This window comes from Bombina bombina, chromosome 7 (genome assembly GCF_027579735.1).
Source record: "Bombina bombina isolate aBomBom1 chromosome 7, aBomBom1.pri, whole genome shotgun sequence".
Classification (NCBI taxonomy): Eukaryota; Metazoa; Chordata; class Amphibia; order Anura; family Bombinatoridae; genus Bombina; species Bombina bombina.
In genome coordinates, this window is record NC_069505.1 from 8125514 (window position 1) to 8146185 (window position 20672).

The 20672-nt window shown below is 48.3% G+C and overlaps 1 protein-coding gene across 1 annotated transcript in view; it reads right to left on the minus strand.

Moving 5' to 3' along the window:
* The window catches only part of LOC128635705 (uncharacterized), a 93459-nt gene that overhangs the window by 38362 nt on the left and 34425 nt on the right, over positions 1 to 20672 (minus strand). Inside the window, exons 3-4 of the mRNA XM_053688831.1 lie at positions 8506 to 8555; positions 4236 to 4388 (exon numbers count right to left, since the gene is read on the minus strand). Coding sequence (XP_053544806.1) covers positions 4236 to 4388; positions 8506 to 8555 — 203 coding nt within the window. The remainder of the gene's footprint in view (positions 1 to 4235; positions 4389 to 8505; positions 8556 to 20672) is intronic.

Consider the following 20672-nt stretch of genomic DNA (forward strand, 5'->3'; position numbering starts at 1 on the left):
ATCTATTGACAACTAACAGAATAAAGGTATAGGCCGGTAAATCATTATAGAGACTATTTATTGACAACTAACAGAATAAAGGTATAGGCCGGTAAATCATTATAGAGACTATCTATTGACAACTAACAGAATAAAGGTATAGGCCGGTAAATCATTATAGAGACTATCTATTGACAACTAACAGAATAAAGGTATAGGCCGGTAAATCATTATAGAGACTATTTATTGACAACTAGCAGAATAAAGGTATAGGCCGGTAAATCATTATAGAGACTATCTATTGACAACTGACAGAATAAAGGTATAGGCCGGTAAATCATTATAGAGACTATTTATTGACAACTAGCAGAATAAAGGTATAGGCCGGTAAATCATTATAGAGACTATCTACTGACAACTGACAGAATAAAGGTATAGGCCGGTAAATCATTATAGAGACTATCTACTGACAACTGACAGAATAAAGGTATAGGCCGGTAAATCATTATAGAGACTATCTACTGACAACTTACAGAATAAAGGTATAGGCCGGTAAATCATTATAGAGACTATCTACTGACAACTGACAGAATAAAGGTATAGGCCGGTAAATCATTATAGAGACTATCTACTGACAACTGACAGAATAAAGGTATAGGCCGGTAAATCATTATAGAGACTATCTATTGACAACTAACAGAATAAAGGTATAGGCCGGTAAATCATTATAGAGACTATCTATTGACAACTAACAGAATAAAGGTATAGGCCGGTAAATCATTATAGAGACTATCTATTGACAACTAACAGAATAAAGGTATAGGCCGGTAAATCATTATAGAGACTATCTATTGACAACTAACAGAATAAAGGTATAGGCCGGTAAATCATTATAGAGACTATCTATTGACAACTAACAGAATAAAGGTATAGGCCGGTAAATCATTATAGAGACTATTTATTGACAACTAACAGAATAAAGGTATAGGCCGGTAAATCATTATAGAGACTATCTATTGACAAATGGGGTGGGAAGCAGATTTACAGATGGTTTTGCAGTTATTTGTACTTAGTTCAGGAGTAGTCTGTTGTAAAGCTGGGGGGAGAGGGGCGCACAAATGGTATGGGAAGCCGCTTTACAGATGGTCTTGCAGTTATTTGCACTTAGTTCAGGAGTAGTCTGTTGTAAAGCTGGGGGGAGAGGGGCGCACAAATAGGGTGGGAAGCCGCTTTACAGATGGTTTTGCAGTTATTTGCACTTAGTTCAGGAGTAGTCTGTTGTAAAGCTGGGGGGAGAGGGGCGCACAAATAGGGTGGGAAGCCGCTTTACAGATGGTTTTGCAGTTATTTGCACTTAGTTCAGGAGTAGTCTGTTGTAAAGCTGGGGGGAGAGGGGCGCACAAATGGGGTAAGAAGCCGCTTTACAGATGGTTTTGCAGTTATTTGCACTTAGTTCAGGTGCAGTCTGTTGTAAAGCTGGGGGGAGAGGGGCGCACAAATGGGGTGGGAAGCCGCTTTACAGATGGTTTTGCAGTTATTTGCACTTAGTTCAGGAGTAGTCTGTTGTAAAGCTGGGGGGAGAGGGGCGCACAAATGGGGTGGGAAGCCGCTTTACAGATGGTCTTGCAGTTATTTGCACTTAGTTCAGGAGTAGTCTGTTGTAAAGCTGGGGGGAGAGGGGCGCACAAATGGGGTGGGAAGCAGCTTTACAGATGGTCTTGCAGTTATTTGCACTTAGTTCAGGAGTAGTCTGTTGTAAAGCTGGGGGGAGAGGGGCGCACAAATGGGGTAAGAAGCCGCTTTACAGATGGTTTTGCAGTTATTTGCACTTAGTTCAGGAGTAGTCTGTTGTAAAGCTGGGGGGAGAGGGGCGCACAAATGGTGTGGGAAGCCGCTTTACAGATGGTTTTGCAGCTATTTGCACTTAGTTCAGGAGTAGTCTGTTGTAAAGCTGGGGGGAGAGGGGCGCACAAATGGGGTGGGAAGCAGATTTACAGATGGTTTTGCAGCTATTTGCACTTAGTTCAGGAGTAGTCTGTTGTAAAGCTGGGGGGAGAGGGGCGCACAAATGGGGTGGGAAGCCGCTTTACAGATGGTTTTGCAGTTATTTGTACTTAGTTTAGGTGCAGTCTGTTGTAAAGCTGGGGGGAGAGGGGCGCACAAATGGTGTGGGAAGCAGCTTTACAGATGGTTTTGCAGTTATTTGCACTTAGTTCAGGAGTAGTCTGTTGTAAAGCTGGGGGGAGAGGGGCGCACAAATAGGGTGGGAAGCCGCTTTACAGATGGTTTTGCAGTTATTTGCACTTAGTTCAGGAGTAGTCTGTTGTAAAGCTGGGGGGAGAGGGGCGCACAAATGGGGTGGGAAGCCGCTTTACAGATGGTTTTGCAGTTATTTGCACTTAGTTCAGGAGTAGTCTGTTGTAAAGCTGGGGGGAGAGGGGCGCACAAATGGGGTGGGAAGCAGCTTTACAGATGGTTTTGCAGTTATTTGCACTTAGTTCAGGAGTAGTCTGTTGTAAAGCTGGGGGGAGAGGGGCGCACAAATGGGGTGGGAAGCCGCTTTACAGATGGTCTTGCAGTTATTTGTACTTAGTTCAGGAGTAGTCTGTTGTAAAGCTGGGGGGAGAGGGGCGCACAAATGGTATGGGAAGCCGCTTTACAGATGGTTTTGCAGTTATTTGTACTTAGTTCAGGAGTAGTCTGTTGTAAAGCTGGGGGGAGAGGGGCGCACAAATGGGGTGGGAAGCAGCTTTACAGATGGTTTTGCAGTTATTTGCACTTAGTTCAGGAGTAGTCTGTTGTAAAGCTGGGGGGAGAGGGGCGCACAAATGGGGTGGGAAGCCGCTTTACAGATGATTTTGCAGTTATTTGTACTTAGTTCAGGTGCAGTCTGTTGTAAAGCTGGGGGGAGAGGGGCGCACAAATGGGGTGGGAAGCAGCTTTACAGATGATTTTGCAGTTATTTGTACTTAGTTCAGGTGCAGTCTGTTGTAAAGCTGGGGGGAGAGGGGCGCACAAATGGGGTGGGAAGCCGCTTTACAGATGATTTTGCAGTTATTTGTACTTAGTTCAGGTGCAGTCTGTTGTAAAGCTGGGGGGAGAGGGGCGCACAAATGGGGTGGGAAGCCGCTTTACAGATGGTCTTGCAGTTATTTGCACTTAGTTCAGGAGTAGTCTGTTGTAAAGCTGGGGGGAGAGGGGCGCACAAATGGGGTGGGAAGCCGCTTTACAGATGGTTTTGCAGTTATTTGTACTTAGTTCAGGTGCAGTCTGTTGTAAAGCTGGGGGGAGAGGGGCGCACAAATGGGGTGGGAAGCAGCTTTACAGATGGTTTTGCAGTTATTTGCACTTAGTTCAGGAGTAGTCTGTTGTAAAGCTGGGGGGAGAGGGGCGCACAAATGGGGTGGGAAGCCGCTTTACAGATGGTCTTGCAGTTATTTGTACTTAGTTCAGGAGTAGTCTGTTGTAAAGCTGGGGGGAGAGGGGCGCACAAATGGTATGGGAAGCCGCTTTACAGATGGTTTTGCAGTTATTTGTACTTAGTTCAGGAGTAGTCTGTTGTAAAGCTGGGGGGAGAGGGGCGCACAAATGGGGTGGGAAGCAGCTTTACAGATGGTTTTGCAGTTATTTGCACTTAGTTCAGGAGTAGTCTGTTGTAAAGCTGGGGGGAGAGGGGCGCACAAATGGGGTGGGAAGCCGCTTTACAGATGATTTTGCAGTTATTTGTACTTAGTTCAGGTGCAGTCTGTTGTAAAGCTGGGGGGAGAGGGGCGCACAAATGGGGTGGGAAGCAGCTTTACAGATGATTTTGCAGTTATTTGTACTTAGTTCAGGTGCAGTCTGTTGTAAAGCTGGGGGGAGAGGGGCGCACAAATGGGGTGGGAAGCCGCTTTACAGATGATTTTGCAGTTATTTGTACTTAGTTCAGGTGCAGTCTGTTGTAAAGCTGGGGGGAGAGGGGCGCACAAATGGGGTGGGAAGCCGCTTTACAGATGGTCTTGCAGTTATTTGCACTTAGTTCAGGAGTAGTCTGTTGTAAAGCTGGGGGGAGAGGGGCGCACAAATGGGGTGGGAAGCCGCTTTACAGATGGTTTTGCAGTTATTTGCACTTAGTTCAGGAGTAGTCTGTTGTAAAGCTGGGGGGAGAGGGGCGCACAAATGGGGTGGGAAGCTGTTGGTCACTATATTATCTGTATCTATGGATGTAACAGACATAAATTCACCCTTTTATTAACAGCGTAAATAGTTATAATTACCGAAGAGTCCAAATCTTGTGTTGTATTCTGGGTTGTTTTCTCCAAAACTTCTCGAGAAGACAAAATGCCGCTGTCATCCACATTAATGCTCTGAACATCTGAATCGAGCCCAGTAACATCTATAATACTTGAGATGGCTGACTTAAGCTCTATCTAGAAAACAAAGGTGAAAATGTATCATCAAACTCAAAAAAACAAATGAAGAGATAATACTACAAATAATTAGATAATTAATTAGTACAAAGTGCTAGCTACCTGGTGAATAGAATTATACACAGAACATATAAAGGAAGATAGAGCTGCACCGATATAAGGTGCAGATCAAAAGACCAGGATATAAGACTAAGCACTACTAATAAATCAATTCAGATACTCAAATAAATCAAAAAATAGTGACATTTATTACATAAAACAATGCATGGTAAAGTGCTGGAATGACTTCAATACAGCAAAAAGGAGATATAGCAGCAAAAAACCACGTAAGAACATCCCCACATATACACACACGGACAAACAGACAAACAAACAATACACATGGGCCCCACTTAACACTCAAAGCTAAACCTAAGCCGGCAAATGAAATGAAAATGGAATGACATGACAAATTAAAGTTCCATGGCAAATAACTGATGATGTAGATGAAGATAATGACAATAGATGAAAAAGTTACTCAGAACTGTTCATGGTTATGAATGATGACAAAAAATGGCAGGACGAATCAAACAAAACAGGTATGGATGATGATGAAAGTTAATGAGGAACATAAATCCAAAGGCTTAGGTGAGCTTGCAGGTGTAAAGTACAGCGACAAAACAGCAACCAAACTGTAATATATCTGTATGGGTGGGGAGGTGTGGCGGACGTACTCTACAATGTTCAATAAGGGTTAGCAGTTCCTGTAAGGGGCGAGTATCCGATACTCAAGTGAGGCATATGACACGCACAACACTATACTTCAAGCCCCTGTACTGATCACTCATGCGATCCTCCAAATATACTCACGTCCGCTTCAACAACCAACCACCACCTGTAGGACCGGCAAAAGACCACAAATAGCTTGTGCTGCAGAAAGCTGTGTCGCATCCATAAGATAGTGGAGACCCACGGTATACCACGCTGCTCACCGACGCGTCCTGTTGCGCGTTTCACTCCCGATATGCAGCTGGGAGCTTCTTCCGGGTTGTGACGAATCACGTCATAGCGTCTCTTTTTATTGGTAGTTGGAATGCAGGCTATTCGCTTCAATGCTATGCCTTAAAGCGGCCACCTCGTAGTTCCCAATCTTAAAGGGGAAACTCCAAGCATGTAGTGAAAAATTATATATAGCAATGTAACCTACTACCAAAACATACAAAACGAACAAACAAAAAACACAAGGACAAATATATACAGATCCCAAATAAAAAAGAAAAAAAGAAAAAAAGGAAGGAATATTATATATCTATTAACCAAACATATATATTCATTACTGAAGTGATATATAGAAATAGAGGTAGATAACCTCAATAAAGTAAATACGGAAAACTCTACAATTTAGACATTGTGTGCAGTGGCTAATGAGAAAGTAAAATATTTGCAAACAAATACTTATAAATTAGATAAATAACTGAATACTTATTACTGTTCAAAATATATCAATAAATTGTACCACCACTTCCCAGTCGTGTTGGGGAGCCGGGTCGGCCACACTGGGAGGCACCAAGCCTCTGAGAGAGAGGAGGAGGAAGACAACACTGATACATCAACCATACCAGGATTTTCATGATTTTATACATTAAGAAATGAAGAATAATTAAGATAGATGAGTTACATTAAAAAATGAAGAATATATGTAAATAGACATTACTGATCTATTTTTTTGGGGAGGAAAGATACAAACTCCAATTTCTCATTTAGTCCAGTAGGAGATAAAGTTTTAAGATGGTAAATCCATCGTGCTTCCTTTTGAAGGAGGATGGTATCAATATCCCCTCCTCTTCTATGGACACTCACTTTTTCAATTCCTACAAATTCCAAACCATCTAGTTTGGAATTATGATATCTAGCAAAATGTCTTGCAATCGGGCTGTCCACATCTACATTTTTAATATCATCACGATGTTCGTAGATTCTAGTTCTGAATTCTCTATAGGTTTTGCCTACATAGAAGCAAGGACATGAACAAGATAAAAGATAGATAATACCAGTGCTAGAGCAGTTAATGAAAGATCTGATCTGATCTATTCGTGGTAGTTTCAAAATTTTTTGTTCTTTTAACAAAAGAACAGGCAACACAATGGCCGCAGGGGGAGCATCCTACTATACTTTGTGAATGGCTTACTAGCCAATTTTGAGGTGTGGATTTAACAAATTCACTTTTGACCAATAAGTCTTTTAGATTATTCGCTCTCCGTGCGGTCATTGATGGATAATCTTCAATACAATCAGACAAGTCCTCATCTTGAGTCAACAGGTGCCAGTTATTTTTAAGTATCATTTTCAGTTTATCCCAATGGGAATTAAATTTTGTTATAAACCGCACCTTACATCAATAGTAAAGCGCATGTAACTAGTTTTTAGATGGCGAGGCACGGTTACCCAACGTGTCTCAGCAGAGCCTCAGAACTATTAACACTAGTTATGGCTGGCAGGATTACCGTGACAACGCCATGTCACATGGGCCAGAATCTCCAACGCTTAAACCAGATCAGCTAAAAAATATATTACAAGGTGCCTCAAAGGATTCTACAAATATAAAATGACCACCCAGTGCAAATTCACTACAATATCATCTCAATGAAATGAGTTTTATTACATTTACATTTTGTCCTTTTTTTTATTTTACTTTACACTTCAAAGTTTGTACATTAAAGGGACTTGAAATCCCGCAAAAATGATTTCCTGATTCAGAGAGAGCATATGATTTAATTGACTTCTATGATCTAATTTGCTCTGTTTTCTTGATATCCTTTGTTGAAGAAGACTACTTAGGTAGGCTCAGGAGTGTTTATGCACTACAGGGAGCTAGTTAGTGATTTATGGCTACATGTCTCTTGTCATTGGCTCACCAGTTATGCTCAGCTAGCTCCCACAGTGCATTGCTGTTCCTGAGCCAACCCAGGTATGTGTTTGAGCAATAACACAGAACAGAGTTATATTTCACAGCTATGAGTCCTAGAAAGGATCCAGCTAAATGTTAGGTGTGGTTGGGGGACATGGGGGGCACCCGTTGGTGTCTTGGGATGCTAAATCAGTGCGCCAGTAAGTACATTTAAAGGGAAACTGAACCAAAAATGTTTCTTTTGTGATTCAGATAGAACATGTAATTTTAAGCAACTTTCTAATTTACTCTTATTATCAATTTGTCTTCATTCTCTTGCTATCTTTATTTGAAAAAGAAGGCATCTAAGCTTTTTTGGTTCAGACTCTGGAGAGCACTTTTTTATTGGTGGATGAATTTATTCACCAATCAGCAAGAACAACCCAGGTTGTTCACCAAAAATGGGCCGGCATCTAAACTTACATTCTTGCATTTCAAATAAAGATACCAAGAGAATGAAGAAAATTTGATAATAGGAGTAAATTAGAAAGTTGCTCTATCTGAATCACGAAAGAAAAAAAATTTGGGTTCAGTGTCCCTTTAAGGCGCCTGTGGCTCCTGGGTTAGTTCAGCCCTGTGTTAACCCACGCCGTGCCAGGTAGTTACCTCAGTATGTCGATACTCACTGACACAAATATGTACTTTGTAATGTGTTTAGTCCGTTCTTACACAGAGGGGCATAGCTATCAAGTTCCAGAAACACCAGTTATGAAGCAGCGGTCTAAAGAGTCTGTCGGACCTGATCCGCATTGTCGTATTATGTCCGACAGACCTTTGTTAAATAGGCCCCAGAATGTCTAGGTCACTGAATTATCACTCATTTATTTGTATTGCTACTTAACGAGGCACTACAGTTATTTTCAGATCCTTTATGAGCTACAAAACAAATACCGGAAGAACAAAACTGTGAATGATTTTGTAATACAATGTATGGATCATGACGCTCTCATAGATAAACCTCTTTCATTTTGCTGTCTTGTTTTTCTTTACTTGGGGCAATTATTTAGGTCCAGATGCCAACGATGGGCAAACATTATACAGTCTAAATAAAAACCAAATACCATAATACCCTGTTTGAATTATTTATTTAAAGTCATTTTGAACATGTTATCTATCTAATATTCAAGAGTTAATTGATTTGTAACTTAACTTAACTGCTACAGTAAACAAATTAACATATAAAAAACTTACAAACTCGTCACTAGATTTTGCTGATTCATTTAACTCAGTCTTGAAAGTCTCTGTTAAAAGAAAAAGAAAAAATATCAGATTTTATTATTCTGTTAAATCCGGTAAAAGAAATCCATTTACATGGTGGATGGATATGAACGCAATTTTTATTTTTTTACGAACCAGATAGAACATACAATTTTACCATTTCTAATATGCTTTGTTCTCTTGATATCCTTTGTAGAAAAGCATACCTAGGTCGACTTAGAAGGTGGGAACTAGCTTCTGATTGGTGGCTGCACATATATGCCGCTTGTCATTGGTTTACCAATGTGTTTAGCTAGCTCCCAGTAGTACACTGCAGCTCCATCAATAAAGGATATAAAAGAATGAAGTAAAATTGATAAAATAAGTAAATTGGAAATGCTATGCTCTGAATCATGAAATAAAAATTCAGGGTTTCATGTCCAGTTAAAAGCCAACTAAATAAAAGGGTGTAGACTGGCAACAGACATTATTTATTTTGCCTCCTTTTCCTGTAATTTCACTATAGAATGTGTTAGTTCTCTAAAATAGGAATTGCACACTGAGACATATCTGTCCCTAAGTGTTGCTATTAATATGACAACGCCAAGCCTTGTCTACTCTACAGTCCTGATTGTCCCCTTCAAATAAAGCAGCTTGAAAAACAGCAAATAAGGTGTTAATGTATTCAGAAAGTTTTCACACTTGACTTATACGTCAATTTATAGCAAGACTAATATGGAAGCGGTATTTGTGGGGGTGCAGTACAATTTTAGGGATACTTTTATGGCATGTTGTAATTAATCATTAATTTTATTACAAATCAATGATCTCTGGTTGTGTACTGGATGTTCCTCACCCTGGCCTCTGGTTGTGTACTGGATGTTCCTCGCCCTGGCCTCTGGTTGTGTACTGGATGTTCCTCACCCTGGCCTCTGGTTGTGTACTGGATGTTCCTCGCCCTGGCCTCTGGTTGTGTACTGGATGTTCCTTCCCCTGGCTTCTGGTTGTGTACATGATGTTTCTTCCCCTGGACTCTGGTTGTGTACTAGATGTTCCTCACCCTGGCCTCTGGTTGTGTACTGGATGTTCCTCGCCCTGGCCTCTGGTTGTATACTGGATGTTCCTTCCCCTGGCCTCTGGTTGTGTACTGGATGTTTCTTCCCCTGGACTCTGGTTGTGTACTAGATGTTCCTCACCCTGGCCTCTGGTTGTGTACTGGATGTTCCTTCCCCTGGCCTCTGGTTGTGTACTGAATGTTCCTCACCCTGGCCTCTGGTTGTGTACTGGATGTTCCTCACCCTGGCCTCTGGTAATGTACTGGATGTTCCTCAACCTGGCCTCTGGTTGTGTACTGGATGTTCCTTCCCCTGGCCTCTGGTTGTGTATTGGATGTTCCTCACCCTGGCTTCCGATTGTGTACTGGATGTTCCTCACCCTGGCCTCTGGTTGTGTACTGGATGTTCCTCGCCCTGGCCTCTGGTTGTGTACTGGATGTTCCTCACCCTGGCCTCTGGTTGTGTATTGGATGTTCCTCACCCTGGCCTCTGGTTGTGTACTGGATGTTCCTTCCCCTGGCCTCTGGTTGTGTACTGGATGTTTCTTCCCCTGGACTCTGGTTGTGTACTAGATGTTCCTCACCCTGGCCTCTGGTTGTGTACTGGATGTTCCTCACCCTGGCCTCTGGTTGTGTACTGAATGTTCCTCACCCTGGCCTCTGGTTGTGTACTGGATGTTCCTCACCCTGGCCTCTGGTTGTGTACTGGATGTTCCTCACCCTGGCCTCTGGTTGTGTACTGGATGTTCCTCACCCTGGCCTCTGGTTGTGTCCTGAATGTTCCTCACCCTGGCCTCTGGTTGTGTACTGTATGTTCCTTGCCCTGGCCTCTGGTTGTGTACTGGATGTTCCTTCCCCTGGCCTCTGGTTGTGTATTGGATGTTCCTCACCCTGGCCTCTGGTTGTGTACTGGATGTTCCTCACCCTGGCCTCTGGTTGTGTACTGGATGTTCCTTCCCCTGGCCTCTGGTTGTGTACTGGATGTTCCTTCCCCTGGCCTCTGGTTGTGTACTGGATGTTCCTTCCCCTGGCCTCTGGTTGTGTACTGGATGTTCCTCACCCTGGCCTCTGGTTGTGTACTGGATGTTCCTTCCCCTGGCCTCTGGTTGTGTACTGGATGATCCTTCCCCTGGCCTCTGGTTGTGTACTAGATGTTCCTCACCCTGGCCTCTGGTTGTGTACTGGATGTTCCTCACCCTGGCCTCTGGTTGTGTACTGGATGTTCCTCACCCTTGCCTCTGGTTGTGTACTGGATGTTCCTTCCCCTGGCCTCTGGTTGTGTACTAGATGTTCCTCACCCTGGCCTCTGGTTGTGTACTGGATGTTCCTTTCCCCTGGCCTCTGGTTGTGTACTGGATGTTCCTTCCCCTGGCCTCTGGTTGTGTACTGGATGTTCCTGCCTCTGGTTGTGTACTGGATGTTCCTTCCCCTGGCCTCTGGTTGTGTACTAGATGTTCCTCACCCTGGCCTCTGGTTGTGTACTGGATGTTCCTTTCCCCTGGCCTCTGGTTGTGTACTGGATGTTCCTTCCCCTGGCCTCTGGTTGTGTACTGGATGTTCCTGCCTCTGGTTATGTACTAGATGTTCCTCACCCTGGCCTCTGGTTGTGTACTGGATGTTCCTTGCCCTGGCCTCTGGTTGTATACTGGATGTTCCTCACCCTGGCCTCTGGTTGTGTACTGGATGTTCCTTTCCCCTGGCCTCTGGTTGTGTACTGGATGTTCCTTCCCCTGGCCTCTGGTTGTGTACTGGTTGTACCTTCCCCTGGCCTCTGGTTATGTACTAGATGTTCCTCACCCTGGCCTCTGGTTGTGTACTGAATGTTCCTCACCCTGGCCTCTGGTTGTGTACTGGATGTTCCTTGCCCTGGCCTCTGGTTGTGTACTGGATGTTCCTCACCCTGGCCTCTGGTTGTGTACTGGATGTTCCTTCCCCTGGCCTCTGGTTGTGTACTAGATGTTCCTCACCCTGGCCTCTGGTTGTGTACTGGATGTTCCGTCCCCTGGCCTCTGGATGTGTACTGGATGTTCCTTCCCCTGGCCTCTGGTTGTGTACTGGATGTTTCTTCCCCTGGCCTCTGGTTGTGTACTGGATGTTCCTCGCCCTGGCTTCTGGTTGTGTACTAGATGTTCCTCACCCTAGCCTCTGGTTGTGTACAGGATGTTCCTTGCCCTGGCCTCTGGTTGTGTACTGGATGTTCCTCACCCTGGCCTCTGGTTGTGTACTGGATGTTCCTCACCCTGGCCTCTGGTTGTGTACTGGATGTTCCTTCCCCTGGCCTCTGGTTGTGTACTAGATGTTCCTTCCCCTGGCCTCTGGTTGTGTACTAGATGTTCCTCACCCTGGCTTCTGGTTGTGTACTGGATGTTCCTTCCCCTGGCCTCTGGTTGTGTACTGGATGTTCCTCACCCTGGCCTCTGGTTGTGTACTGGATGTTCCTCACCCTGGCCTCTGGTTGTGTACTGGATGTTCGTTCCCCTGGCCTCTGGTTGTGTACTGGATGTTCCTTCCCCTGGCCTCTGGTTGTGTACTGGATGTTCCTCGCCCTGGCCTCTGGTTGTGTACTGGATGTTCCTCGCCCTGGCCTCGGCTTGTGTACTAGATGTTCCTCACCCTGGCCTCTGGTTGTGTACTGGATGTTCCTCACCCTGGCCTTGGCTTGTGTACTAGATGTTCCTCACTCTGGCCTCTGGTTGTGTACTGGATGTTCCTTGCCCTAGCCTCGGGTTGTGTACTGGATGTTCCTCACCCTGGCCTCTGGTTGTGTACTGGATGTTCCTCACCCTGGCCTCTGGTTGTGTACTGGATGTTCCTCGCCATGGCCTCTGGTTGTGTATTGGATGTTCCTTGCCCTGGCCTCTGGTTGTGTACTGGATGTTCCTTCCCCTGGCCTCTGGTTGTGTACTGGATGTTCCTCACCCTGGCCTCTGGTTGTGTACTGGATGTTCCTCGCCCTGGCCTCGGCTTGTGTACTAGATGTTCCTCACCCTGGCCTCTGGTTGTGTACTGGATGTTCCTCACCCTGGCCTTGGCTTGTGTACTAGATGTTCCTCACTCTTGCCTCTGGTTGTGTACTGGATGTTCCTTGCCCTAGCCTCGGGTAGTGTACTGGATGTTCCTCACCCTGGCCTCTGGTTGTGTACTGGAAGTTCCTCACCCTGCCCTCTGATTGTGCACTGGATGTTCCTCACCCTGGCCTCTGGTTGTGTATTGGATGTTCCTCACCATGGCCTCTGGTTGTGTACTGGATGTTCCTTGCCCTGGCCTCTGGTTGTGTACTGGATGTTCCTTGCCCTGGCCTCTGGTTGTGTACTGGATGTTCCTCACTCTGGCCTCTGGTTGTGTACTGGATGTTCCTCACCCTGGCCTCTGGTTGTGTACTGGATGTTCCTCGCCCTGGCCTCTGGTTGTGTACTGGATGTTCCTCGCCCTGGCCTCTGGTTGTGTACTGGATGTTCCTCGCCCTGGCCTCGGCTTGTGTACTAGATGTTCCTCACCCTGGCCTCTGGTTGTGTACTGGATGTTCCTCACCCTGGCCTTGGCTTGTGTACTAGATGTTCCTCACTCTGGCCTCTGGTTGTGTACTGGATGTTCCTTGCCCTAGCCTCGGGTAGTGTACTGGATGTTCCTCACCCTGGCCTCTGGTTGTGTACTGGATATTCCTCACCCTGGCCTCTGGTTGTGTACTGGATGTTCCTCACCATGGCCTCTGGTTGTGTACTGAATGTTCCTTGCCCTGGCCTCTGGTTGTGTACTGGATGTTCCTAGCCCTGGCCTCTGGTTGTGTACTGGATGTTCCTCACTCTGGCATCTGGTTCTGTACTGGATGTTCCTCACCCTGGCCTCTGGTTGTGTACTGGATGTTCCTCGTCCTGGCCTCTGTTTGTGTACTGGATGTTCCTCTGGTTGTGTGCTGGATGTTCCTTCCCCTGGCCTCTGGTTGTGTACTGGATGTTCCTCACCCTGGCCTCTGGTTGTGTACTGGATGTTCCTTCCCCTGGCCTCTGGTTGTGTACTGGATGTTCCTCACCCTGGCCTCTGGTTGTGTACTGGATGTTCCTCACCCTGGCCTATGGTTGTGTACTGGATGTTCCTCACCCTGGCCTCTGGTTGTGTACTGGATGTTCCTCGCCCTGGCCTCTGGTTGTGTACTGGATGTTCCTCTGTTTGTGTACTGGATGTTCTTTCCCCTGGCATCTGGTTGTGTACTGTATGTTCCTCACCCTGGCCTCTGGTTGTGTACTGGATGTTCCTCGCTCTGGCCTCTGGTTGTGTACTGGATGTTCCTCACCCTGGCCTCTGGTTGTGTACTGGATGTTCCTCACCCTGGCCTCTAGTTGTTTGCTGGATGTTCCTCACCCTGGCCTCTGGTTGTGTACTGGATGTTCCTCACCCTGGCCTCTGGTTGTGTACTGGATGTTCCACAACCTGGCCTCTGGTTGTGTACTGGATGTTCCTCACCCTGGCCACTGGTTGTGTACTAGATGTTCCTCACCCTGGCCTCTGGTTATGTACTGGATGTTCCTCACCCTGGCCTCTGGTTGTGTACTAGATGTTCCTCGCCCTGGCCTCTTGTTGTGTACTGGATGTTCCTCACTCTGGCCTCTGGTTGTGTACTGGATGTTCCACAACCTGGCCTCTGGTTGTGTACTGGATGTTCCTCACCCTGGCCACTGGTTGTGTACTAGATGTTCCTCACCCTGGCCTCTGGTTATGTACTGGATGTTCCTCACCCTGGCCTCTGGTTGTGTACTAGATGTTCCTTGCCCTGGCCTCTGTTTGTGTACTGGATGTTCCTCTGGTTGTGTGCTGGATGTTCCTTCCCCTGGCCTCTGGTTGTGTACTGGATGTTCCTCACCCTGGCCTCTGGTTGTGTACTGGATGTTCCTTCCCCTGGCCTCTGGTTGTGTACTGGATGTTCCTCACCCTGGCCTCTGGTTGTGTACTGGATGTTCCTCACCCTGGCCTATGGTTGTGTACTGGATGTTCCTCACCCTGGCCTCTGGTTGTGTACTGGATGTTCCTCGCCCTGGCCTCTGGTTGTGTACTGGATGTTCCTCTGTTTGTGTACTGGATGTTCTTTCCCCTGGCATCTGGTTGTGTACTGTATGTTCCTCACCCTGGCCTCTGGTTGTGTACTGGATGTTCCTCGCTCTGGCCTCTGGTTGTGTACTGGATGTTCCTCACCCTGGCCTCTGGTTGTGTACTGGATGTTCCTCACCCTGGCCTCTAGTTGTTTGCTGGATGTTCCTCACCCTGGCCTCTGGTTGTGTACTGGATGTTCCTCACCCTGGCCTCTGGTTGTGTACTGGATGTTCCACAACCTGGCCTCTGGTTGTGTACTGGATGTTCCTCACCCTGGCCACTGGTTGTGTACTAGATGTTCCTCACCCTGGCCTCTGGTTATGTACTGGATGTTCCTCACCCTGGCCTCTGGTTGTGTACTAGATGTTCCTCGCCCTGGCCTCTTGTTGTGTACTGGATGTTCCTCACCCTGGCCTCTGGTTGTGTACTGGATGTTCCTCACCCTGGCCTCTGGTTGTGTAGTAGATGTTCCTCACCCTGGCCTAGGGTTGTGTACTGGATGTTCCTCGCCCTGGCCTCTGGTTGTGTACTGGATGTTCCTCGCCCTGGCCTCTGGTTGTGTACTGAATGTTCCTCATCCTGGCCTCTGGTTGTGTACTGCATGTTCCTCGCCCTGGCCTCTGGTTGTGTACTAGATGTTCCTCACCCTGGCCTCTGGTTGTGTACTGGATGTTCCTCAACCTGGCCTCTGGTTGTGTACTAGATGTTCCTCACCCTGGCCTCTGGTTGTGTACTGGATGTTCCTCACCCTGGCCTCTGGTTGTGTACTGGATGTTCCTCACCCTGGCCTCTGGTTGTGTACTGGATGTTCCTTACCCTAGCCTCTGGTTGTGTACTGGATGTTCCTCACCCTGGCCTCTGGTTGTGTACTGGATGTTCCTCACCCTGGCCTCTGGTTGTGTACTGGATGTTCCTTCCCCTGGCCTCTGGTTGTGTATTGGATGTTCCTCACCCTGGCCTCTGGTTGTGTACTGGATGTTCCTCACCCTGGCCTCTGGTTGTGTACTGGATGTTCCTTGCCCTGGCCTCTGGTTGTGTACTGGATGTTCCTTCCCCTGGCCTCTGGTTGTGTACTGGATGTTCCTCACCCTGGCCTCTGGTTGTGTACTGGATGTTCCTTCCCCTGCCCTCTGGTTGTGTACTGGATGATCCTTCCCCTGGCCTCTGGTTGTGTACTAGATGTTCCTCACCCTGGCCTCTGGTTGTGTACTGGATGTTCCTCACCCTGGCCTCTGGTTGTGTACTGGATGTTCCTCACCCTGGCCTCTGGTTGTGTACTAGATGTTCCTCACCCTGGCCTCTGGTTGTGTACTGGATGTTCCTTTCCCCTGGCCTCTGGTTATGTACTGGATGTTCCTTCCCTTGGCCTCTGGTTGTGTACTGGATGTTCCTTCCCATGGCCTCTGGTTATGTACTAGATGTTCATCACCCTGGCCTCTGGTTGTGTACTGGATGTTCCTCACCCTGGCCTCTGGTTGTGTACTGGATGTTCCTTGCCCTGGCCTCTGGTTGTGTACTGGATGTTCCTCACCCTGGCCTCTGGTTGTGTACTGGATGTTCCTTCCCCTGGCCTCTGGTTGTGTACTATATGTTCCTCACCCTGGCCTCTGGTTGTGTACTGGATGTTCCGTCCCCTGGCCTCTGGATGTGTACTGGATGTTCCTTCCCCTGGCCTCTGGTTGTATACTGGATGTTCCTTCCCCTGGCCTCTGGTTGTGTACTGGATGTTCCTTGCCCTGGCTTCTGGTTGTGTACTAGATGTTCCTCACCCTAGCCTCTGGTTGTGTACAGGATGTTCCTTGCCCTGGCCTCTGGTTGTGTACTGGATGTTCCTCACCCTGGCCTCTGGTTGTGTACTGGATGTTCCTCACCCTGGCCTCTGGTTGTGTACTGGATGTTCCTTCCCCTGGCCTCTGGTTGTGTACTAGATGTTCCTTCCCCTGGCCTCTGGTTGTGTACTAGATGTTCCTCACTCTGGCTTCTGGTTGTGTACTGGATGTTCCTTCCCCTGGCCTCTGGTTGTGTACTGGATGTTCCTCACCCTGGCCTCTGGTTGTGTACTGGATGTTCCTCACCCTGGCCTCTGGTTGTGTACTGGATGTTCGTTCCCCTGGCCTCTGGTTGTGTACTGGATGTTACTTCCCCTGGCCTCTGGTTGTGTACTGGATGTTCCTCGCCCTGGCCTCGGCTTGTGTACTAGATGTTCCTCACCCTGGCCTCTGGTTGTGTACTGGATGTTCCTCACCCTGGCCTTGGCTTGTGTACTAGATGTTCCTCACTCTGGCCTCTGGTTGTGTACTGGATGTTCCTTGCCCTAGCCCCGGGTTGTGTACTGGATGTTCCTCACCCTGGCCTCTGGTTGTGTACTGGATGTTCCTTCCCCTGGCCTCTGGTTGTGTACTGGATGTTCCTTTCCCTGGCCTCTGGTTGTGTACTGGATGTTCCTTCCCCTGGCCTCTGGTTGTGTACTGGATGTTCCTCACCCTGGCCTCTGGTTGTGTACTGGATGTTCCTCACCCTGGCCTCTGGTTGTTTGCTGTATGTTCCTCACCCTGGCCTCTGGTTGTGTACTGGATGCTCCTCACCCTGGCCTCTGGTTGTGTACTGGATGTTCCACACCCTGGCCTCTGGTTGTGTACTGGATGTTCCTCACCCTGGCCACTGGTTGTGTACTAGATGTTCCTCACCCTGGCCTCTGGTTATGTACTGGATGTTCCTCACCCTGGCCACTGGTTGTGTACTAGATGTTCCTCACCCTGGCCTCTGGTTATGTACTAGATGTTCCTCACCCTGGCCTCTGGTTGTGTACTGGATGTTCCTCGCCCTGGCCTCTGGTTGTGTACTGGATGTTCCTTGCCCTGGCCTCTGGTTGTGTACTGGATGTTCCTTGCCCTGGCCTCTCGTTGTGTACTGGATGTTCCTCACCCTGGCCTCTGGTTGTGTACTAGATGTTCCTCGCCCTGGCCTCTTGTTGTGTACTGGATGTTCCTCACCCTGGCCTCTGGTTGTGTACTGGATGTTCCTCACCCTGGCCTCTGGTTGTGTAGTAGATGTTCCTCACCCTGGCCTTGGGTTGTGTACTGGATGTTCCTCGCCCTGGCCTCTGGTTGTGTACTGGATGTTCCTCGCCCTGGCCTCTGGTTGTGTACTGAATGTTCCTCACCCTGGCCTTGGGTTGTGTACTGCATGTTCCTCGCCCTGGCCTCTGGTTGTGTACTAGATGTTCCTCACCCTGGCCTCTGGTTGTGTACTGGATGTTCCTCACCCTGGCCTCTGGTTGTGTACTAGATGTTCCTCACCCTGGCCTCTGGTTGTGTACTGGATGTTCCTCACCCTGGCCTCTGGTTGTGTACTGGATGTTCCTTCCCCTGGCCTCTGGTTGTGTACTGGATGTTCCTCACCCTGGCCTCTGGTTGTATACTAGATGTTCTTCACCCTGGCCTCTGGTTGTTTGCTGGATGTTCCTCCCCTGGCCTCTGGTTGTGTACTGGATGTTCCTCACCATGGCCTCTGGTTGTGTACTGGATGTTCCTCACCCTGGCCTCTGGTTGTGTACTGGATGTTCCTTGCCCTGGCCTCTGGTTGTGTACTGGATGTTCCTTCCCCTGGCCTCTGGTTGTGTACTGGATGTTCCTCGCCCTGGCCTCTGGTTGTGTACTGGATGTTCCTCGCCCTGGCCTCGGCTTGTGTACTAGGTGTTCCTCACCCTGGCCTCTGGTTGTGTACTGGATGTTCCTCACCCTGGCCTTGGCTTGTGTACTAGATGTTCCTCACTCTAGCCTCTGGTTGTGTACTGGATGTTCCTTGCCCTAGCCTCGGGTAGTGTACTGGATGTTCCTCACCCTGGCCTCTGGTTGTGTACTGGAAGCTCCTCACCCTGCCCTCTGATTGTGCACTGGATGTTCCTCACCCTGGCCTCTGGTTGTGTACTGGATGTTCCTCACCATGGCCTCTGGTTGTGTACTGGATGTTCCTTGCCCTGGCCTCTGGTTGTGTACTGGATGTTCCTTGCCCTGGCCTCTGGTTGTGTACTGGATGTTCCTCACTCTGGCCTCTGGTTGTGTACTGGATGTTCCTCACCCTGGCCTCTGGTTGTGTACTGGATGGATGAAGATGGAAGAGGCTGCCCGGATGGCCTCTGGTTGTGTATTGGATGTTCCTTCCCCTGGCCTCTGGTTGTGCACTAGATGTTCCTCACCCTGGCCTCTGGTTGTGTACTAGATGTTCCTCGCCCTGGCCTCTGGTTGTGTACTGGATGTTCCTCGCCCTGGCCTCGGCTTGTGTACTAGATGTTCCTCACCCTGGCCTCTGGTTGTGTACTGGATGTTCCTCACCCTGGCCTTGGCTTGTGTACTAGATGTTCCTCACTCTGGCCTCTGGTTGTGTACTGGATGTTCCTTGCCCTAGCCTCGGGTAGTGTACTGGATGTTCCTCACCCTGGCCTCTGGTTGTGTACTGGAAGTTCCTCACCCTGCCCTCTGATTGTGCACTGGATGTTCCTCACCCTGGCCTCTGGTTGTGTACTGGATGTTCCTCACCATGGCCTCTGGTTGTGTACTGAATGTTCCTTGCCCTGGCCTCTGGTTGTGTACTGGATGTTCCTTGCCCTTGCCTCTGGTTGTGTACTGGATGTTCCTCACTCTGGCCTCTGGTTGTGTACTGGATGTTCCTCACCCTGGCCTCTGGTTGTGTACTGGATGTTCCTCGCCCTGGCCTCTGGTTGTGTACTGGATGTTCCTCTGGTTGTGTACTGGATGTTCCTTCCCCTGGCTTCTGGTTGTGTACTGGATGTTCCTCACCCTAGCCTCTGGTTGTGTACTGGATGTTCCTCACCTTGGCCTATGGTTGTGTACTGGATGTTCCTCACCCTGGCCTCTGGTTGTGTACTGGATGTTCCTCGCCCTGGCCTCTGGTTGTGTACTGGATGTTTCTCTGGTTGTGTACTGGATGTTCCTTCCCCTGGCATCTGGTTGTGTACTGGATGTTCCTTCCCCTGGCCTCTGGTTGTGTACTGTATGTTCCTCACCCTGGCCTCTGGTTGTGTACTGGATGTTCCTCGCTCTGACCTCTGGTTGTGTACTGGATGTTCCTCACCCTGGCCTCTGGTTGTGTACTGGATGTTCCTCACCCTGGCCTCTGGTTGTTTGCTGGATGTTCCTCACCCTGGCCTCTGGTTGTGTACTGGATGTTCCTCACCCTGGCCTCTGGTTGTGTACTGGATGTTCCTCACCCTGGCCTCTGGTTGTGTACTGGATGTTCCTCACCCTGGCCACTGGTTGTGTACTAGATGTTCCTCACCCTGGCCTCTGGTTATGTACTGGATGTTCCTCACCCTGGCCACTGGTTGTGTACTAGATGTTCCTCACCCTGGCCTCTGGTTATGTACTAGATGTTCCTCACCCTGGCCTCTGGTTGTGTACTGGATGTTCCTCGCCCTGGCCTCTGGTTGTGTACTGGATGTTCCTTGCCCTGGCCTCTGGTTGTGTACTGGATGTTCCTTGCCCTGGCCTCTCGTTGTGTACTGGATGTTCCTCACCCTGGCCTCTGGTTGTGTACTGGATGTTCCTCACCCTGGCCTCTGGTTGTGTAGTAGATGTTCCTCACCCTGGCCTTGGGTTGTGTACTGGATGTTCCTCGCCCTGGCCTTTGGTTGTGTACTGGATGTTCCTCGCCCTGGCCTCTGGTTGTGTACTGAATGTTCCTCACCCTGGCCTTGGGTTGTGTACTGCATGTTCCTCGCCCTGGCCTCTGGTTGTGTACTAGATGTTCCTCACCCTGGCCTCTGGTTGTGTACTGGATGTTCCTCACCCTGGCCTCTGGTTGTGTACTGGATGTTCCTCACCCTGGCCTTGGGTTGTGTACTGGATGTTCCTCACCCTGGCGTCTGGTTGTGTACTGGATGTTCCTCACCCTGGCCTCTGGTTGTGTACTGGATGTTCCTCACCCTGGCCTCTGGTTGTGTACTGGATGTTCCTCGCCCTGGCCTCTGGTTGTGTACTGGATGTTCCTCGTCCTGGCCTCT